We start from the raw sequence: 22,493 nt of genomic DNA on the forward strand, positions 1-22,493 counted from the left end.
AAAAGATAAAGTTTGATCTGAATTTAAATCTCTTCTGCATAGAGGGGTGCTGTGATGACACATTTGTGTAGGCCGATCCAAAGGTTAGCGTCGCTTCGACCAAAAGCAATGGGATTTCCAATTGTATTATTGGAACATTGGAGAAAATAAGATCTGTGGCAAACACAAGTTAATAATACTTAAATGTTTGCAAAAAAACACAAAGCTAACATAAAACTATAAACCAATGGCATCACCAGAGCTAAGCTAAAGGGTAATGTTCAGTGTGATGACCTTTAGTCGTTTATCCAGTCACATTTTATGACCCTGTTTTTAATACATACACACATGAGTTGGAAATTCAGGAGTGCTATATTTAATGACATATTTTATTTAATATCATAGAACAAACTGCCAAAATCTATTCAGGTTGTGTGAAACACAAATCTTATTTCAAGCGTCTAAACACAAACAAAATACCTTTGATTTCAAGACAAAGGAACTGGAAGGGGTAGAGTACTAACTCATTCCCCAAACCAATCCATTGCTAAGGCTTGCAATTACCAATAATTATACTTTAGACTAGAGGCGTTCTTATTGAACCCTGCAGGGGCTGCTGGCATGTTTTCTGTGTATCTGCTGCGGACTCTAGAAGATAGAATCATTATTTAAATAAATAATAACTTTTATGTTAATAACTCACCCTGTGTTACCTTGAATTATTCTTGAGAAAACTCAATGGGGAATGTAGAATAAAAACACCTAAGAATGGCTCAGAACAAAACGTTGGACTATTCTGAAGTGGCCTTCTACGAGCCCTGATCCAAACCCTACTGAACATCTGTGGAAGGAGCTGAAACATGCAGTCTGGAGCAGTTTGTTAACGAGGAGTGGGTCAAAATACCTGTCGACAGGTGCAGAAGTCTCATTGAGAGTTACAAAAATCGCTTGCAGTGATTGACTCAAAATGTTGTGCAACAAAATATTAACTTAAGCGTACCATCATTTTTGTCCAGGCCAGTTTCATTATTTAGTTTTTCAAATGATTCTGTTGAACCACAATTCAAAAGCAATGTCTGATTTTCATTCGTTATTTTTCAATACATTTTTATTTATTATTACTTTTGTCAGTTTCAAGTTATTTCAGTGACCATTGTGGGTTTTTATTTCTTTAACGGAAGGGTAACAACAATTTTGTCCACGTCTGTAACTCTCCTGATGATTACTGAGGCTGCCAACAAGTGCAGCTGGTATTCCTTAATTCCAGCACTCTTCAGAATTTGGCAGAAAGAGAATAAAGGAAAAGGGGAAAGTGTTAAAAGGCAACTACACTGTTATGTTCCCTCAATCAGTAATCTAAGATATTTATATATGAGGTAAAGTGTTCAGTCAGTACCGAGGTTAGAATAAACAACCAACAGGAGTAAATAGTCATAGCTCTATTAACTTTGTTTATGAATGCACAATAAAATGTTCCTGGGAGACAGATTTAGTCATTTAAAGAGTCTGTACAGAATGAAGAACTCCTCTCTCCAAGTCACAACAAAGGCAGTAGAAACTAATACAAGATCAAAATAAACCAGTCCATCCTTTAGCAATATTCCTTTTGGTTTGATGGCCGAAATGTAGCTAATAAATAAACTAAATTACCATAATCATAGGCAGAAGACACAAGTTAATGTAAATCAAGGGATTAAATGAATCCACATCTGTACATTGTAATGTCACATTAACTTTTCAGCAATAAAATGTCAAAAGAACTAAACTAAAACTTACATAGGTAATGTTGCAATGTTTTAATCAGTTTTTTTTGTGGAATGTATTAGAGAAAGAATAGAATTTATTAACACACATTACCGTGATAATCACCTCTTTATTGGACACTCTCTTTCGCAATACAAGTAATGAAGCCAGCAAGAGTACCAACACTAGCCTTATGCTGTCTCAGTATTACTGCTATTCTGCTAAACTAGGCTAGTTACCTTTAACCAGGGTTTATTTTGTGGCCAGTGCTTATTTGTCTCAATTATATGGTATGAAAATGTACATTTTAAACTTACATTTTGAAAAATATAATCATCGAAATGTAATTTAACAAAGGCAAACACCTCGGGGGGAAAAATGTCCCTTCAACTTTAACCAAAGCTAGTTCTTGCTAACTCACTAGCTTAAATTGCTAATGCACAAAGTTTGTGCATGTTGCTGTTCATCGAAATAATTCATGTAGTTGCTAGGTTTGTGGTTTTATGGGGATTTCCAGTGTAATGCTAGTGATTTGTAAGTTATTTTCCTGTTTTAAAGTCTAACATATTTCCTACAAGAACACATTTGGATCACTGATGTTTATCTGTCTATCTTTCTAAGAGATAAGCTAAGCTACATTTATGCAGGCATTACCTTAAAGAAGCTACCGCTCCTGTCTGTGAGGCCGCTGGGGGGGTTCCGAGGTGGTGAGCTGGAGGCCATGTTTACTTCCTGTCCACAGGACTAGGTCTCTCTCAGCATCTGTAGCGGCCGCAGCTCTGTGGGTCAAAAATACACTTCAGTCCAGACACTTGGTGCGGTGCAACCAGAGGAAATTCCAGCTTTAGCCACAGTCGGTATTATTGAGGGGCCGGTCTGCTGGAATACTTTCCTTGCTACTCTCTTCCTCCTCTCCCCCCATCTTCTAGGATTGAACACATTCACATCTCCTTTCATTTTCCCTGCCTCTTCTGTTTGCTCTTTCTTCCAATTCTTCTAGAATAATTGCTTCAGTCCTTTTTTTTAATCTCATTCCAATCCTCAGTTTATGTTTGGCCTGAAATCTGTCCTCTCATTACCTGTCTCTCCTGTTTCTTTCTCCTCTCACATTTCATTTTCTCATACATACTGAATTCATTCTCCATCTTGTCTTCAGACCGGGACCTTCTTTCCCATTCCAAGGTTCGGTTTATCTTTCTTTTTAATATGCAATCTGTTTCAATGTGTCCCTCCCACTCCTTCTTTCACTCTCACTGTCTCCCCCTTTTTCTCCAGCCAGACTGGGCCTATTAGAGCAGCCCCTCCCCTCCTGGCAGAGGTTCACACAGTCCTCGCAAACAGATGAGAAGCTCCATTTGTCCATCAGTCCCCCACATGCATGTTTATCTCACACAGGAAGGAAGCCATCACCCTCCACCATCGCAGGCTCAGGGGGAGAAGAGAAACAAACAGAAACAAAAAGGACCAGAAAGAAAGGGAGGACGGTTAGGTTGAGATATCTCACTTTCAGACAAGCAAAGTCTGGACTATTAGTACAGGGAATGTTTGGTTCGCCAGCGTTTAGCAGAATGGAAACATCAGTAAAACAAACTGTCCACTGCAGCGGTGTTTAACAAGGCAGTAAAAAAATAATTGGGACATGTCTGCTACATTTGCAGTGGTACTTTTTCATTGAGTTCAAGTTGTACAATTGTGAGAGGGGCCCTATTCTGCCCATTTTCAGGTTCACATTTCACCCTCTGTCTGAAACCAGAGCCCAGTCTGCTCTGATTGGTTGGATGGGTTGTGATTGGTGAACCTCTTAGAGATGTCCAACCTTTAGCCTATCATGTACAGTGCGTTGGATCGCTACCCAATAGAGGCTTGGGTGTTGAGTGATGTCATTATGTTACAGAAGTAAACAAAAGAGTCCAATGGAAGTGTTTCAGGTAAGGGGGGGGGGGGGAGTGTGTGGGAGAGAAACTAATTCAGGAGGGAACAGGGATTTTAGTCTTTGCAGTTCATTTGCATGCACAAAAACCAATAGAACACACTACTGGAAAGGGCATAATAGGGCCACTTTAATTTAGTTTGGAAATATATCTACAGTTGAGGCTAAAATTATTAGCCCCCCTTATGAAATTAGACAAAACCATTGATTTCTCCATGGAAAAGACCATTAACAACAAGTGTTATAGTGTATTTGTTTCCAAAATAACAAAGACAAAATGTCCACTAAGTTTGATTAGGATATTTTATTCAGACACTGAGTTGAAACAAGAAAGGGAAAAAATGAGACATCCAAAATGATTAGCCCTCTGGCCATTAATAGTCAACAGTGTACCCTTTCTGAGCCACCACTGACAACAACCTCTTAGAGTAGTTCTTTACTAGGTGGGCACAGGTCTCCTGAGGGATTTGGCACATTCTTCCATTGCAAATTGTTCCAGCTGGTCCAAATTGCGTTGTTTCCGAGCATGGACATTCACTTTGAGCACCCTCCACAGATTCTCAATAGGATTGGGGTCTTGGCTCTGTGCGGGCCACTCCAGGACCTTGGATTTGGTATCCTTCAGGAACTGTTGGACCAATTTCGATGTATGCTTTGGCTCATTGTCTTGTTGGAAGACTCAGCGATGACCTAACGCTAGACTACGAGCAGAGTTCTGCATATTATCCCTCAAAATTTCATCATCTTTTTCTTTTTTCATGATGCCATGCACCCGAACAAGGCTCCTTGTGCCTGAGGCTGAAGACAGCCCCACAGCATGATGCTCCCACCACCATGTTTAACTGTGGGAACTGTGTTCTTAGGGTTGAAGGCCTTTCCCTTTCTTCGCCAAACATGAGCAACGTCCATGTGTCCAAAAAGTTCCGGTTTAGTCTCATCAGCCCAAAGCACAGACTTCCAAAACTCATCTACACCTTTCGAATGTTCACGGGCAAACGTCAGTCTGGCTTTGATACGCCGCTCTTTGAGTAAAGGGGTTCTTCTGGGACGATGGCCCTTAAGTCCACCATGATGGAGAGCCCTCACAACTGTGTTCCTTGAAACATCAACTCCAGAAGAGCGCAGGTCAGCAACAATCCTCTTGACAGATGTCCGGGGCTTCTTGCTGACATCTGACTATTTTCCTCTCAGGAGTTCTTGAAATCTTGCGCTTACGACCACGCCCAGGTTTGTTTCTTACAGAATTTGTCTCCTTGTACTTGGCAATGATGCAACGTACAGCGGTTCTATGATGCTCAGGTGTTGTTAGGAAGCCAATTGACTGCACAGGTGTGGTTTGAAAGCTGATTGGTTAATTAGGTGTGTTTTGAAAGCAAACATTCACATGGGGGGGTAATATTATTGACCACCCTATCATGGGGGCTAATATTTTTGACCACCCCATTTTTCACTATGTTTGATATAAAGCAAGCCTAAAAATGTATTTTATATTCCAAAATGTACAAAAAGCTACTAAATAGCACTGGTGAATGTTTGATTATATCAAGTTTTATCACTGCTGCAAACATTGGGAAGAATTTTAGGAAAATGTTCCATAATTCCTGGGGGGCTAATAATTTTGGCCTGAAATGTAAATAAAGGAGCTTCCCACTACGAAAATTCACACAACTTCAGTCAGATTCACTCAATAAAACGAGCGTGGACGTAAACAGATTACTCAGCTAAATAAAGTAAATACTTGTTACAGCCCAACAAACTGCAATAACTACATAGAGACAGTAACCTTTCCTGAGTGTCTCAAAGTAAATCTGATGGTATCGTGGATTCATTTCCACAAACAGCAGAAACTGAGACAGTGGGGGAAACTAAATATTTAAAGAAGGGCCAGAGATTGTGAGATAAACATTCACAAAACGTTCCTACTGCGAACATTTTTGTGTTGTGATGATTTCATGTCCTGCTGCTTTTAATTCTGACCTATTGGTAGTGGCATGCCAAAGAAAGCTCTGACAGTGTGGTAAATAATCATGAATCAGAGAGCATGCTTGGTATTGTAGGACACAATATGACCTCTCACCAGGTTAGATTGAGCTCTTCTCGGTAAAAACAACTGAGGGAACGTCCTGAAACCCCCTACCCACTGCCAAAACACTGAACTCACAATCATTTGTTACAAATCTTCGTGTGTGTGTGTGTGTTCCTCTGTGAGCATCCGCTGCAAGTAAACAAGTCCAATCCGAGGATGCAACCCCCTTCAGAAACACAGAAAAGCCCCCTTTTCACAAGAAGACTTCACACACACATGCAATGATATATGACTATGGTATAATGTAGCATATACAAGATTTACAGACACAGTTAAATATCAAGACGTGCAAACACAACAATAAATCTCACAGTTTGAGAAAAAGACACACACACTTTATTGTGTTTTACATAATAACAGAACAGAAGACAGACGGCCTTCATTAGGTTCTGGAATTTTTGATGCTGAGATCGTCATTTTCTCCCAGTGGGTGTCATATTATGTGCAGTCTTTATCAGTGCTAATAAATAGCTTCAGTGTTTGAAGCTCGTGAAAACAGAAGTTTGTTGTTTTCATTATAAATTCTACTTAACTATGATTAATGATGTTTTATTTTTGGCTTACAACTCATCTAGCCCCAGTCAACATTTAACTAGCTATCCACACTAACTATTTATCTGTTTTAAATAGTGTTTGATGTTGAATCATAGGCAGACTATAATATTTGACTGGTTTGTATGTGTCATGATGTAACATGCTGTATAGCAAACATTAGAATGACAACAGTACACCATCTTTTCATGATTAAGTCAGAGTGGTGCAGGAATTAGAAAAAACCAGGAAATTAGTTAGCCTTATAGCAATTCCGGGATCCACCCCCCTAAGGTGGATGGTTAACACAAGTTTACGAAATGTTTCTGTCAGTAAACACTCCACAGTTGTGGAGTCTTAAAGGTCTCCTATTATGCTATATTTGAACAATATATTATAGAGTCATATCTATACAAAACATGTCTGTGAAGTGTTTTGCTCAAAATACCAAACAGATCCCCCATTGTAGCATGCCTCATCCCCCTCTATCTCAGCCCTGCTCCTGAAATGCTGACTCTGTGACTGTAGCTTTAAATGAACTAGCTGCTGCTGGCCACGCCCCTTTGGAGCTGCTGCTGGCCACGCCCCTTTGGAGCTGCTGCTGGCCACGCCCCTTTGGAGCGTCATGATCTCTCCTCCGAAGAGAGTTTTATACGGGAGAATCTCAGCTAAACTCTGCCGTGATTAAACCCCATATGATGTTCCAAACCACATCCAGCATTATTTCTGAAACAGTATGGAGCTCAAACGTTTCTCTCTCTCGGTTTACCACAAGGACAGGACCTTTATATTACACATAGTCTCTCCAGTACAGTGTTAGCTCTGCGTGTTAGCGATGCTTGATAATGACAGACCATATTACTTCCAGAACACGTGGCGCATTGTTTCTGATACAGCACATGGTTTGTTCTTTCTCCAGTGTGTCTGTGTATCCTGCTGAATACACAAACACACACAGCTGGGGAGGGGGAATTCAGGAGTTCAATGTAAAGCTAGCCCACATTTCCCTTATTACGTCATAACCGAAACAATTCTGGATCAGCTCGTTTGTACCCCCATTTTTAGAGATGTGGGTAAGGAGGAAAAGAGAGAGGGTTGTTTTTTCTCACACTTTGTGAGTCTCCTTGCACACCGGGGCCACATATTTCTGTATAAAAGACAGCAGAAAGTGCATTTTGCATAATAGGGGACCTTTAAGCTTTTATGTGTTTTTTTTAGCCGCCTTTAGCTTAGCAGTGAGGCCCATGCGACCCTGATGTGGTTTGTTTTTAGCCTAGCATTAGCTTTTTACTTGTGGCAACTTGCTTTTACGCTTCATCTATTACAAAAGGGTGTTTATTTGTAGAAATGATCCTGCTGAACCAAACGTGTAAGTATCATAAATGTGTGTTAGCCAACTAAACAAAAAGTTGTCAAGGAAGGAAGCCCTTGTGATGCTAACTTCCAGGTCAGCCTACAAAACTACTTAATCACTGCACTGCTCAATTGCATGTGTGTCAGTTCTGGGAGAGGCATCCCTCTTTGGACCTCTGAGGTTTCTTCCACTTTTTCCCCTTTCTTAATCCACCAGGGCTTCATGCTGCTGGAGGAGGGAGCTGCACACAGCTGCAGAGAAGAACGCCCACAAGTGGGTCATGTTATCGGCCTGAGGCAAACCAGATGATCCTGTGTGTGTGTGTGTGTGTGTGTGTGTGTGTGTGTGTGTGTGTGTGTGTGTGTGTGTGTGTGTGTGTGTGTGTGTGTGTGTGTGTGTGTGTGTGTGTGTGTGTGTGTGTGCGTGTGTGTGTGTGTTTGTGTGTGTGTGTGTGTGTGTGTGTGTGAGCCACAGAGCTGGATTTGGGTCCATGGTTCTGTTCAGCTGAACCCACTGGCCCATGTTGTGTTGGTTAGAGAAGGAATGTGATCACTCTCAGATTTTTTTTCTCAAGGATGGAAGGTTAGGATTACTTTCATTTTTTCGTGGAATGTTTATGAACCTCCTGTCAGTCAAACACCAGCCGTACCAACATCCTGACCTCTAATCACAGCTTTACGAGTCTGCAGCAAATACTCCAAATTGGCGTCAAACTTCATATGGCACTGGAATAAATCACGACGAGAAACAGGCACCAGCACCGCCCAACCACAGCGCTCCAGTAAAGGTCGGCGCTGTTCTCTCTGGGCTACACCCCTTTGAATCAGTCCCAGGAACACATGCTCAGACCAAGGACCCAGCAATAAGGTGTATCAAAATGACTGTTTTGAGATTCAAGGGAATTCAGGGAGGAATAAAGATGAGCAGAACAGGAAATAGTGTAATTGCCGTCATTATCCTGGGCTTGTTATTGCTGAGTCACAGAGGAGAAGGGTAAACATACAACGGAAAGTAGATTTAAATTACTTTGGTGCACGTCAGGCTGTAACGAAGACTAGGTAAGCAACCAAGCAGGCGACATGCTCTGCAGCCCCGGGCCCCAAAGGTCTCACTATTAATTAAAGTGTTGTATTTAGATTTATTGGAAATGTCCTTATATATATATATATATATATATATATATATATATATATATATATATATATCCACAACAACAACATCAACTGAAATGATACAGTCTTTAAGGCGCTCCCTGCCAACTCTGTGCCTTCCATTTAAATGCAATCAGGTGAAATAAAACGTAAAGGCGTTACGAGTGGTACACGTGTTTCTAGGTGTAGGGGAGCTAATCGCTACAGCATAGTATGGCGATACTTTGCGTGGCGATATTGTTTCGATACATGGACGCCAAGTATCGATATTTCATTCTATAAACTATTCATATTGCAAATCCAATGAACGTTTTTGGGAAGAATTCCTTTTTCAATCCACTAGATGGTACTGAGCTTTCTCTTGTGCGGTCATGGCCATGGGGGAAGTCAGTGGGATTGTCAGGAAGTTAGTCAAAACAAAGATGGAGTCAGGGATGCGCCATACCGCAATATATCGTATCGCAATACTCAGCACATCGTAGAATCGCAATACTATCGTATCGTGGAGACCCTGGTGATTCCTGCCCCTACGTGTTACCAATCGCCGCTTTTATGTACCTCTGGACTTTCACGAGTGGGGTATTTCCTGATGTATTTTGTGTCATAGAACAAAACATAAAGACTCTTTTCAGCATGAGTAAACCACAGGCCGCATTAAGTGTTTTGACCACAAATACATTGGAAAACTTCGAGATGAGGAAGCCGGGAGTGGTAAAACGCTAAGTCTTGCTAAGGTAAGGCCTAGCTAAGGTTTTAGCAGTCGAGTTGCAGATTCAGGGTTGGGCGACTGGTTTGCCGACTTTGTCTTTATGGCAGATTTTTTATTGTATTTTCTAATTTAATGATCCTGGCCCCAAAAATCGAGTAAGGGACACTAATTACTGAAAAGAGAGAGTAAGTAGGAAAACCAGTGTGTAGTTCTAACTTAGGACAATGGCTGGTGGGAAATCACCTGGGTCTGTGCAAAATGTCATCACTTCATCATGGTGCCTTATTTGACATTAGTCTTAGAGTTGTGTTGCAACCATTGGATATAGAGAGCACAAGATAATTCATCAACATGATTATCTCTGCTGTTGACAATTTTCTTTCAAATAAATAGGCAATCTGTCCAATCCAAACGAGCAAGAGTCCCCTAAATCTTCCATATCGAGCTCAAATTAATCAAAATCAGCCCACAGAGAGCACAAATATTTGCATTATCAGGTCATTTCAGTTTGCAGAAAAAGCGACAGCAGAGCTCCAGCTTTAGACGTCATGCTGCAGAACCACAGCAGACATCAGTGTGGCTCCTGTGAAAGTGTTCAGTGTTAACATCCCCCACAGGGCAAGTTTAATCACAGCGGTAACCTGAGAGGCTGCTTCCTCATCCAGCCATGATGACATCACTATTCATATACCTGTGAAGTTCGGGGTTCTGCTTTGAACGTACAGAGAGAAGTGGTTTGCCGAAAGTTTACCTTAAAAATAGGACATTTAAAATGGAAAAGTCTGACACATGCCTCTAGGGGAAATAAAATAAAAACACCTAAAATAAAGCAAAGGCAGCATGAACTGTGTTCTGAAGGTCCCAGAAGACAAAAAACTACCCAAACGAATTATGTTCTAGCAAGTCTTTTTTTAATTTAAATACCTTACTGCTGATGCATTTTCACATAGAGGCACATAGCGAGGGCTCTTCGTGACAAAAAGCCTGGGTTATGCAGTGAGGCTAATCTCTCGAACAGATTCCAAAGCAGCCTAAATGAGGAAATTGGCTCCTTCATTACACCGATAAACATCAGATTACTGCTTGTTTAGAAAAAAGAGGAGAGGCCTAAACTATATCTGAGCTGCAGGAGAGTCAGGTTCAGACGGGTCTCACATATTTCTGAAGGAAAATCATCACCTCCGGGAAGGAGGATTTTGCAACAAGTGGCCATGACCTAGGTTCATCTATTCTCATAACTCCTAACACTGATAGAGTAATAATACCTGGAGAAAATGATGAGAGGGCAGAATTGAGGGAGCTCTGTGCGCTTTTTGTTCCAGGGAGGGCAGTCTGACTTTAGGCGAGCAAGGGAAGATGTTTATTTTTGGCATAATGTATTTTAACACAATTTTAAATCAAAAGGGTCTGCAAATGTAGTGACTTCCTGTGATGAAGGGGCGTTTGTTATGAAGCTTCAGCTACAAACTTTTTCAATATTACCTTTGTTTTTTTTTTAAAGCATTGGCTATGTATCCATGGGTTTTTTCTAGAAAAAGGGCGCTGACGTCACAAAATTACAGCCCCGCCGACTTTCCGCTGAAAATCCTGCATCAGAGCGAAGCGGAAAATAATACTTCCTTCATGTCTTAAAGCTGCTGGGTCATATATTGCACCTCAAACAACAAATAAATCCAGAGTTACAGTTTCTTTACTTCCTCTAAAGAAAAAAGGAGAGTAAAAGAAAGGATGTAATTCAGAAATCAGAGTTTCAGTGTCAGCCTGCTGCCTGCCACTCGTCCAGTGGCAGACCCCCCGGACATCCATCCCCTATTTATTCTCCGCAAAACAAAGCTGTCTCTGACGTCTGACCAGACATTTAACAACATCTTCATATTTTTGGAGTTATTATACAGTTTTTGAGGAACAGAAATAGTGTTCTGTTCTGGCATCACCTTAAAATGTTACGTGTAAAATGTTTTGGTAAAAAGTGTTGGTATGAGGGCACACGCCCACAGTAAGAGGGAGCAGCGCACCTGCTACCCGGTTTAGACAAAACCCTGTATACTATGCATATTGTTGGAAATGAATACTTAATTAACATATTAAGGTTAAAGTTGGAATGCACCATGTTTCATTTAATTATTTCGTTCCTATTTTAGTTTCTAACAATAAACAAGCAAAACCTACGCTCTGGCCCAGACAAGTCATTTTTGTACAGTCCCTAAATTGACTGCACTATAAGGCTGTGGGCTGTGACCATATGGAAATCATATTTCTGGGGAATCCAATACTTTGAAGTCTCCCTCTATAGTGTGTGTGATGCACAGCCATGAACATGAATGGACTTTTACTAAGGAGCTATATATTGTCAGGGAAAACCTGAGGTATGTAGCACAGTCTGACTTGACCTTCCTGAACTTTAAAAAAGGCTAAAAATACAAACCTAAGATAAGATGTGGATATCATACAACATGTATCAATCAGCATGCAGGAAACTAAAAACATGCTCTTCCAGCTGAAAGCAAATCTAAGTTATTAAAGTTTTCTAATGACACAGCATTTCATTCATCTCTATAGAACTCTCCTCTCCTAAATGAAATCCATTATTATTATCCAGATTTTTTACTTAAGGTAACAAGTAAAGGTCCATTCAAAATGGTACAATGGTAATTGTCAAACCGTGTTAGCATTAAAAAGTGCTCACTATGCAAAATAGCCATATTGAGCACCAGATATGTTTCAATTATTTCATCACTTAATTTTTGCACTTGGTAGAAGTGGGGTTTAATTGTTGATCTTATACACGACAGGGTGGCTTAACCATTAATAGAATAATAAATGAGTATTGATTTATATTTTGTAATGAAAACCTACATCTGCAAAGTAACTCGTAAGTAATTTTGTACAATAAATGAAGTGTGAGTAAAGGGAACGGTGAACGTGTGAACTGTGAAATGTAGTGAACTATAGAGAAGCATAATATAAAAACACTCGAGAAAAGTAGGCCTACAAGTTCCTCCTTTTTTAAACTTAAGTACTTGTGAGACTGTACTTAGTTACATTAGACCACTGATCAAAACAATATTTGAGCCATTAAATGCAGATATAGGAATGAAGCGGCTTCCAACTTTTTACACGGCTTTCCACTTTGGAAAATGAAATCCGTTCCAGTCCACTCAAAGCCAACACAAGCCACGGGGAAGAGTTTTATCAGAGTTAGTAGGTAGGTCAGAATGTAAGAAGTTGTTGTTAGAAGCGGGAGTCATGGTCCAGAGTCTCGTGCTGCACAAAGACATCTTGACTCACCTTAAAGTGGTTCACTGCAGCGGCACTACAGTGGCTCTGCGGTCCGGTTCGGCTCCATGAGAAGAGTCATGTCCGCGGCTCTGTTGAAGATCGGTTTGTTTTCAGCTGACACCGAGAAACCTCACCGTCCCGGGCCCGCTCTGTTACATGGTTTACTGTCGGACACACCGACACCGGGTCTCAGCCCTGAGGTGAGACAGGCAGACAAAGAGAGAGAGAGAGAGAGAGAGAGAGAGAGAGAGAGACAGACCGACAGAGAGAGAGACAGAGACACACACACACACACACACACACACACACACACACACACACACACACACACACACAGGAGCACAGGAGCGGTAATCTGACGCCTCCTTCTGATTGGCTGAGGAGGTGATGACGATTCTCACCTTGACTTTGCATTTTACCATAACAAGTTGATTTTTATTTTATTTTAGTGTACCTATTTACCCCTGATGTTTTTTCATGTGTAACAAAATAATTTAGAAATAAATACGTTTTCTGATATATATATATATATATATATGGGGAAGGGAAAATAATACAGAAATACATACATAAAAAAACAATATTCACAAGAAGCAAATATTTGTATCCATCAAATGTAATAAATTATTATGAATGCCTACATTCACGTTTTATATAACTGATATATTATCAAGTCATTTATTTGTATTTGGCAGCTGTTCTTCAAACTTAAGAAAATATCTCAGTCTTTAGAATCTCTCTTGGTTCTGGAGAGTTTCCAGTGGGTTAATCAGAGCAGAAAGCAGTGAGCAGTGTCAGTGAACCAAAACAGAATCAGGGAGGAAACCAAAATAAATAGCTGAACTATTTTACAATAAAAAAAATAAAACTGCTGAGTCAGTGATAATAATATTTGGGTTCATCATTTAGAGCCATGGGGAATTCCCCAAACGCCCTGTAGAGTAGTTTAAATGAGCTCAACATTACAATACATTAATGCATCAATAATAATAAAACAAACATCAAACACATATATTCTGTGTGAAGTGGTGTATAAAATTGACATTATATTAGAGACATATTCAGCTTAACATTATGATTTACTGAAAAAAATAAAAGTAAATTGTACACAACAGGATTTTTTTAGACTCTCCGAAAAAGTGAAGACAAGACTGCTGAGTGAACTGTGTGTGTCTCACTTTATGGTTCTGATGCTGTGAAAATAAACAGGAAGTAATCAGAAGTGTGTGTAAATCAGTTTATTGCAAGAAGACCAATGGGGACAAGGCCGACATCGTCCTCTCTGAACTCTGCCCAGAGGTCCTCATCAACAAAAATGAGGATTTACAGACCGTCGAAAAGACATGAGAATAAAACAACATTAATTAGCTGAACTGTTGCAGGCCTACATTCTAAATACAGTATCTGGAATATAACTGCTCATCAGAAGTTATTTCAACATCTGTGTTTCTAATAGCATATCCCTCTGATATGTACAAGACGTTTTCATCTTGAAATGCATTTAAATTACACACAAAATAATCTGAATTGTGGAAGAGGCATGCAAACCCACCAGTAATTATCTCTACCTGAAAATATACCAAAGCCACTTCCTGTATAATAATGTTAAACACGGCTCTACAGCGCTCTCTGGTGGCTGCAGGAGGACACTTTTAATTAACCTTATTAACATAACAATACTTCAGCTAAAAACCCAGATCAAATAAAAATACACATCTTCCACATTTTCAATTTTGAACACATGCTGAAACAGAGTGGCAATACTGCTGACAAAGGAGTTTTCTTTTTGGCTCAAAGACAAGCAGGAGAATAGCAACAAGTTAGTTTTGAAGCCTCGAAAATACAAGTGATGGCACAAGAGTTAAAGCACTGTTTTAAGAAATGTGATGTCGTGAAAGTCAAAGAACTGACTTCCCTATCAGAAAGTGAATCTCCCCCAACCATGACTCATCACTTTTTCGACATTAAAGACTCTCGTACATCATCGTCGAAAAAGCCACCGTGTTTGTGCCAATATACAAATGTTGCATTATCTTTTCAAACTATACAAAACTTATAAATTATCTATCCTTAAATATAAACAACATCAAGTCAGTTTCCAGTACTCAGATTATATATTAGGTATACAGCACATTGTACAGTATTCAAAGAGTTAAAATACACTGTACACGATCCAAAGGGCGGCAACTGGTGGTTAGACATGATCTTTGAATAAATTAATTCATAAATAAATCATGATTATGTCTTCCCAGCAACAGTGATGTCCTTGGGTCCTCTCCAGACACACAGACACACAGACACACAGACACACACACACACACACACAAGCTGACTCTTCCTATTCTAAAAATACTTTTGGCTTAAAGAAGTAACATTGTGAAACTCAACTCAAAATCTAATTCTTAAATATGTACAATAGAAGGAGCTATGATTTCAGTAGTTATATGTTTAGAGTACCTGTAGACGCTTTGCAATGATAGAATAATCAATAAAGTGACAGTGCTGGATGCCAGTGACAGGCACATCCCTTCCCTATGTGGGTTTCATTAAAAGAAAATAAAGCCGGGGATAAGCCTGCAGAATATGTGGAAAGGGTTAAATATCTGGATTCTGTCTGTCAGTGCAAAGCTAAAGTTGACTTGCATTTGGAGTGTAATCACAAAATAGTCACTGGATCGTACAGCTTGGCGACACTGATCCAGTTGTGCATAAGAGAATCCCATATATCAGCTAATACTATATAATCTTCAAATATATATACAGCCAGTTTTTTACTTAAAAATACCTTAATTGTGTGCTTTTATTCCAAATGTGTACAAAGAGTAACAAACAATCCAGCTAAAAATGGCTGTTAGCGCAGGATTCCCTTCTTGCCTCCATCAGTTACAGTAGCAGCTCCTGCACCATCAGTACGGTTGGTGTTAACACACTCCAGCCAACCTCTCTGTTCATGGCAGCAATCTCTGCTGCTGGGACTCTCTCTTCACGCCTCCTGTCGGGTCAGAAAAAACGTCCTCTGTCTTCTGTCGTGTGTGTTGCACCAAAGTTAAATCATATAGAGCTCTAATCTGGTCTAAAAAGTAAAAGGTTTCAGGGTGCAGAAAATCTGGAAGCCATGTGAGGTTCCCTCCATGCATATGAGGATCAAGAAGAGAAGGGAGAAAGGGAGGTCAGTGGATGTCTCGGCACATGGGCAGGTTGACGAAGATGAAGACGTTGAACTCGATGAGGATGGAGAAGCAGAGAAAGATGGCGTACAAGATGATGCAGGCCAAGCCCAGTCGCCAGTCCAGAGTCCATTTGTTTAAATGGACACCGAGAACCTGCAAACAGGAGGGAGATAATCAGTGGAAGGCAATGGTGGCTACAGCACACAATTATTCAAAACACTTAGAAAAAAAGAAACACAGTTTTTAATTCCTGTTTGAATGATATGATTCAAAGGTGTAGGGACCATAGACCGTATATAGAATATTCATGTAGTCATCGTGACATTAAGCCTCGAGTTTGACAATTTGGCCGCCGGCTTCTTTTTTTAATAATGTAGGGGGCTTGCTTGAGTCCAAGTGCGAGTCCGAGTATGAGTCCTAGTCCATCAATGCGCGAGTCCGAGTCACCAGTCCTGTAAACCGGTCCAACTCGAGTCAGAGTCCAGGACTAAAGTACTCCAAGTCTGTCGGTAGGTATATTTAGTTGCGAGCCTGCATTCTTCCTAACGACCAGCAGGAGACGTCTCCACTAGTTGCTTAAAAGAATGTAAAGAAGTCTATGAAAAAGTGGTTTTCTCGCTTGATAAACATTTTAAAAATATAAGAGGTGGCCTTAACGGCTGGTTTAAAGCCTCCTCCATCCAGCTTGATGGTCCTTCAGTCAATTATGGTCCCATTAGGAGCAGGTCTAGGAGATAATCAATTCTTATTTTTGCTTTCGTTGATTATTAAAAAAAGGGAATTGGGATCAAACACACAATAAGATATCCCTTTGTAAATATATGCTTATGGTTTGATTCAAACCTACCAAGATGTTGGAGGAATATGTTTTAGCCCTCAGAACCACAGCCCAAAATGTGAGATGTAAATTGTGGTACTTACTGTGACGAATACTGAGGCCAGCAGGAGCCCAACAGAGAATATGAGTCCTCTGCTGTTGAGATGGATCTGAGGAGACAAACAGAGGTTACAGCTTTCTATCACAGGGGTGTCAAGTCAAAAGCAAAAGCAGCCTCTGACCTGACACACACAGAAAACATCCTGAATTTATGACTTTTATTACACCAGTGAAGAGTTATTAACGGAGCAATTAGCACACACTATCTTCTGAGTGTTGGGTGATAAACTGCAGTGTGTGGGTGTATTTGTGAATGACTCCATAGCTGCTCTGCTCTGAGTATGACAGACTAACGTCCTTCACGAACACAGCTCTGTTCTATTCTGGTCTGAGTCCAGCAGAATTCCCTCTGGCGAGCACTCACAGTGGAGCCGTAGTCAATGCAGAGCGTCTGCACCGCCCAGGGCAGGCCCAGGCCCACCAGGATGTCAAACACATTACTGCCGATGGAGTTGGAGATGGCCATGTCTCCCAGACCTGAGGCAAGGAGAGCAACACTGTCAAGCTCTGCGTACAGTCCGGAGACGAGTCAGTGATGGCAGGCTGCTGTGTGACACCATTCCTCCTCTAAACAGCATTTCCCTTAACACAAATATTGACTTCCTGTGTGTGTGTTTACCTTGCCGTGCGACTATAACACTAGCCATGCAGTCTGGGACACTGGTGCCAGCTGCTAGGAACGTAATGCCCATGATCACGTCTGGAATACCCAAAGTGAAGCCTATCACAGTCACCTGAAAGCAAACAGGAAATCAATACATTCCATTATATATCCAGTTAGTATAACGCCTTATTTACACTGAACTGCTGCTGCTTGATAATTAAAAAATAAGTCTGTGATCTTGTGTGAATCTGCCATGTCCAGAACATTCAACAGCATACTACATAAAAATCGAAATAATTCTAACTCACCATGGAATATATTTAAATATACATGTTAATTACAGAAGTACAGAGTGCACTTTTTACATTTCACTTCAAATGCTTACATCCTTTATTTATTTAAATCTAAAATTGAGCAGCTGTTATCCCTTAATCAAGTTTGACAGCATTTTGACTTTAAGCCATCTAACTTCCGTATACACACTCACCAGAGCAGTATGTCTCTGTGAATATATTTTTAGAAAATTGTTTGCAATTAAACTTTGTTGACCCCATCCAGAAATCAACACTGAGTCTGTGTGTCAGACTGCGCTCCAGGGTTCGATTCAACCGGACTAAACAAGGCTGGTGTGAACGTGACCTTAGGCAGAGCCTGACATAATATCATCAGGATTATGTCTGTACATCTCATTAAAATACAGATTATGCTTTTTGTGTGTAAATGCACTGCAAAAAACCAAGACGAGCCGTCCGGGGACTCATTTCTAAATCAAATATAAACTACACATGTGTGAAGAAGTCATTTCGTATAACTGTCAAAAAATGTAATGGAAAACACAGTTAGGCAAGGTTTTAAATAAATTCCTGGAATTTCCACTGTTTTATAGAAAGAGTTTGGTGTGTGTATTTTGTAGAATTCTTATCTCATATAACTGTTGTTGGTGTTCAATTTAAGCATGCATATAGCAAGTTCAAAAAAAGAGAGAGATAATCACAACAGCTGCCTCTGGAGATGTTTTCCATACCAAGGCTAACATTTGCCCTTCTGTCATAATGCAAGTGAAAGACACATGCTCTTTGCAATTTAAGATTTTCAAAGAACCCTTATATCGTCCTCTGCATAGGACCAAATCTGCCTTTATGTTTAAACTCAAATAAATCATTTTATTCAATAAATCAAACATTTAAACCTTTATCGTACAGTCCTGAAAACTAAAAGCCTTTAAGGACAGAACCTTCATTTCTTGTGCAGGCTATTCTTTCGATCTTTAAAGATCAGGATGTACTTTAACTGACCATCCAGACCATGATGTAGGAGAGGCCAGCGATCCAGATGGTGGCGGTGAAGAAGGAGACCATGAACCATCTCTCCCAGCGCCGCTTTGCACAGTTGGGAACGGTGAAGAACAGGAGCAGAGACAGCGGCCACATTGTGATCCACTTCAGCTTGTTACACGCCCCGGCTGGAGGGAGAGAGGATACATCAGGATGACTTCAGTGTTAGCACTCAAAACCAACATCAGAAAGTTATCAGTACCTGGAATTTTGAAAGGCACAGAGGGGCCGGAATCGCCATCTTCCCCCTCTCCTTCCTCGTCGTTTTCATTGTTCTCGTTATCCTCGTTCTCATTCTCCGTCTCGTTCCCGGACTCCAGTCGCTGGAGTCTACACCTGCCATTCAGACCCTGCTCAGCTCCGCCCATCCCATTCTCTAAGCCCCGCCTCCCCTGAGCCCTGGAGGCCGAATCGGAGTCGCCATTGGTGATGCGGTTAACCCGAGTCTCAGTGGTGTTGATCAGTCTTTGTCTCTGGAAGCGATAGTAGAACATGAGTATAGAAAACAGTAAGCCAACTTTCATTATCACATTTCCAAATGCTGTTTCATAGCAAGAATAGCAGCGCGAATAGCATCATTTTTGCTTTCATTTATTTATACAACAGAAACAAAAGCCTCCCATATTTAAGTTAATGTTCTCGTCTTTCAGTCAGAAGGGGTTTGTTTGGGTTGGATTCACATGCAGACTGCATTCAGCAGCAGACAGGTGCCTGAGAGAAACTGTTTTTAAAATCATTTATTCCGCTTCCTGTTGAGGCCACCCAGGGTTATTGCGTTTGTATTTAAGCCGCTGGTTTGGCAGGGATTTCTCAAAGCAGACTTTTTGCTTGATACAGCTCCGTAAGAAATTAAGACACCAGTAGTTTAGTTGTTTGAATAATACTTTTTTTTTTTTTTAACTCAAAGACATACCTATAAATAGTAAAACCAGAGAAACTGATAATGCTGCAGTGGTCCGGAGCTGTAGTTTGTACCATGTTAAACGACACAACTCCAGTCCAAACCAGTGTACTCCAGTGTTTTGTTTAGCCGGTATTTACCGGACTTTGACCCGAAAAAATCAGGACAAGTCCAATGTGAATCTGCCATGTCCGGAATTTGTCAAGTAAGAATTCAACAGCATACTACATCAAAATCGTACTAATTCTCTTGGTGCCGCTCGCACCGATACCAAAGAAGTGCACCGAGATGCCACCACTGTGAGGATAGGGATCATGGTGCTGCCTGAGCGCACTGTAACAAGGCTTCGGTGTCAAGATCCTTGTTTTGAGTTTGTAGTTTCCTGTTTTATTTTGAAATGTTTTCCCTCCGTTGTGTCTGGTGTAGTTTTACTTCCCGTCTTTGGTTTTCCTTATGTCTGATTGTTTCATTGTTGTCACCTGTTGCCCTCGTGTTTCTGCCTCCCCTCCCCAGATGTGGCTTGTGTTGTGATTAGTGTCTTTGTATTTACTCTTGCTTTCCCTTGTGTTCTTAGACAGTTCGTTGTCTTCCTTCACGTACCATGTCCCGGATTTCCCTAAATTTTGTATTTTTGTTAATGGCTTTGAAATTGGTATTCCACCTCTTTGTGCTGCACTTGGGTCCTAATCCCCCCCCTGACAGAACGAGCTGACCAAATATGGACCCAGCAGCTGATCTACACCAGGTGACACTACAAATTAATTTGCTTAAAGAGGAGAGGCAGTGTTTCTTGTCCAAGAAGTGACATCAAGGCCCTGGTTAAGGGGCTAATTTCCCGATTGGGTAAAAGACTTTACAGGTGATTATGAGACTAAACCTGATTCCCGGCCTGTTAGCTCCAGGCATGCTTGCCCTCTGCCCGTTCCCAACTTAGCTACTCTTGTGGACCCCTTTTTGGGATCCCGCCTGGCCTTTGGAGGCCCGCGGAGCATTCAACAGGCTCAAAAGGGACGCAAGGCCAGGCTACCAGCCCGTGCTCCTGCAGCCAAGCCTCCTGCAGCCAAGCCTCCTGCAGCCAAGCCTCCTGCAGCCACGCTTCCGGCTCAAGTTTTAGCCCTAGCAGCCATGTTTCAAGGCCAAGCCCTGGCTGCCATGACTCCAAGCCCAGCCCCGGCCACCATGCTTCCAGCTGCAGTCCGGCCCACTCCATCCCCTCATGTCCTGTCGGCGGCCCGGCCAACTCCAGCCTCGTCTGTCTTTGTTGACTCCAGTCTCGCCTGTCCAGTCTGGGGTCCCGCAGTCATTCGTTCCGATGAGGGTCCCGCCATCACCTGTTCCTGTTCTGTTGGGGGCTTCGCCATCACCTGTTCTGTCGGGGGTCCCGCGAACACCTGCTCCTGTTCCGTTGGGGGTCTCGCCGTCACCTGTTCCGTCAGGGGTCCTGCCAACATCTGCTCCTGTTCCATTGGGGGTCCTACAATCACCTGTTCCAATGGGGGTCCCGCCAACATCTGCTCCTGTTCCGTTGGGGGTCCTACCATCACCTGTTCCGATGGGGGTCCAGCCAACATCTGCTCCTGTTCCGTTGGGGGTCCTGCAGTCACCTGTTCCGATGGGGGTCCCGCCAACACCTGCTCCAGCTGCGCTGGGGGTCCCACCAATACCTGCTCCTGCTTCGTTGGTGGTCCCGCCGACGCCAGTACTACCGGGGGTCCTGCCAAAGTCACCTCCTGCCTCTTCGGGGGTCCCGCCGGCGGCAGTACTACCAGGGGTCCCGCCAACTCAAGCTCATGTCCCGTCGGTGGTCCCGCCGACACCAGTACTACCGGGGGTCCTGCCGAAGCCACCTCCTGCCTCTTCGGGGGTCCTGCCAACTCCTCACCATGTCCAGTCAATGGTCCCGCCGACTCATATCCCTGTGCAGTCGGGGGTCCCGCCGACTCAAGCTCATGTCCCGTCGGTGGTCCCGCCAACACCAGTACTACCGGGGGTCCTGCCGAAGCCACCTCCTGCCTCTTCTGGGGTCCCGCCAGGACCGGGGGTCCTGCCAAAGTCACCTCCTGCCTCTTCGGGGGTCCCGCCGGCGGCAGTACTACCAGGGGTCCCGCCGAAGTCATCTCCTGCCCCTTCGGGGATCACGCAGACGCCAGTACCAACGGGGGTCCCGCCGACAACAGCTCATGTCCCGTCAGGGTCCCGCCGACTCGTGCTCTTGTCTCCTCGGTGGCCCTGCCGCCTCCTGCTCCAGGTGCTCCTTACCTTCCTCCGGAGCGGTCCCGCCGGCCTCCTGCCCGTCCTCCGGAGGGTTCCCATTGCGGCCTGTGTCGGCCTCCAGCCCCTCCTACAGCCCATCCTCCAGGCCGTGCTCTGGAGCTGTCTCGCCGCCTTCCAGGCCGTCCTTCGGAGCGACTTCGTCGTCCTCCAGAGTTCCCTCGCCGTGGCCTCCGCCCATGTCTCCGGCCCCCAGAGTTCCCATACCACGGTCTACACACCTGCCTCCGCCCATGCCTCCGGCCCCCAGGGTTCCCTCCCTGTGGTCTACGCTCCTGTCTCAGGCCCCCGGAGTTCCCTCGCCGTGGTCTATGCTCCTGTCTCAGGCCCCCGGAGTTCCCTCGCCGTGGTTTTCGCCTCTGTCTCAGGCCCCCGGAGTTCCCTCGCGGTAGTCTACGCCCCTGTCTCAAGCCCCCGGAGTTCCCTCGCCTGGTCTACGCCCATGTATACGACCCCCTCGGTTTCCCTGCCACAAGCCCTGTCTATGCTCTGTCTCATCCTCTGCCTTGACCCC

General features: G+C 42.7%; 2 protein-coding genes across 3 annotated transcripts in view; both read right to left on the bottom strand.

Moving 5' to 3' along the window:
• The window catches only part of LOC134864899 (ras and Rab interactor 2-like), a 39,210-nt gene extending 26,233 nt beyond the window's left edge, over positions 1-12,977 (bottom strand). For both annotated transcript variants that reach the window (XM_063884227.1, XM_063884228.1), the window contains exons 1-2: positions 12,772-12,977; positions 2,377-2,501 (exon numbers count right to left, since the gene is read on the bottom strand). In XM_063884227.1, the coding sequence (XP_063740297.1) occupies positions 2,377-2,445 (69 nt within the window). In that variant the 5' untranslated portion in view covers positions 2,446-2,501; positions 12,772-12,977. The remainder of the gene's footprint in view (positions 1-2,376; positions 2,502-12,771) is intronic.
• A 1,043-nt stretch (positions 12,978-14,020) lies between these two features.
• Positions 14,021-22,493, bottom strand: part of LOC134865060 (sodium/potassium/calcium exchanger 3-like) — an 89,684-nt gene continuing 81,211 nt past the window's right edge. Inside the window, exons 12-17 of the mRNA XM_063884450.1 lie at positions 19,010-19,280; positions 18,769-18,935; positions 17,489-17,603; positions 17,234-17,346; positions 16,854-16,919; positions 14,021-16,085 (exon numbers count right to left, since the gene is read on the bottom strand). Of these exons, the coding sequence (XP_063740520.1) occupies positions 15,933-16,085; positions 16,854-16,919; positions 17,234-17,346; positions 17,489-17,603; positions 18,769-18,935; positions 19,010-19,280 (885 nt within the window). The 3' untranslated portion in view covers positions 14,021-15,932. The remainder of the gene's footprint in view (positions 16,086-16,853; positions 16,920-17,233; positions 17,347-17,488; positions 17,604-18,768; positions 18,936-19,009; positions 19,281-22,493) is intronic.

The sequence above is a fragment of the Eleginops maclovinus genome, chromosome 5 (genome assembly GCF_036324505.1).
Source record: "Eleginops maclovinus isolate JMC-PN-2008 ecotype Puerto Natales chromosome 5, JC_Emac_rtc_rv5, whole genome shotgun sequence".
NCBI classification, from domain to species: domain Eukaryota; kingdom Metazoa; phylum Chordata; class Actinopteri; order Perciformes; family Eleginopidae; genus Eleginops; species Eleginops maclovinus.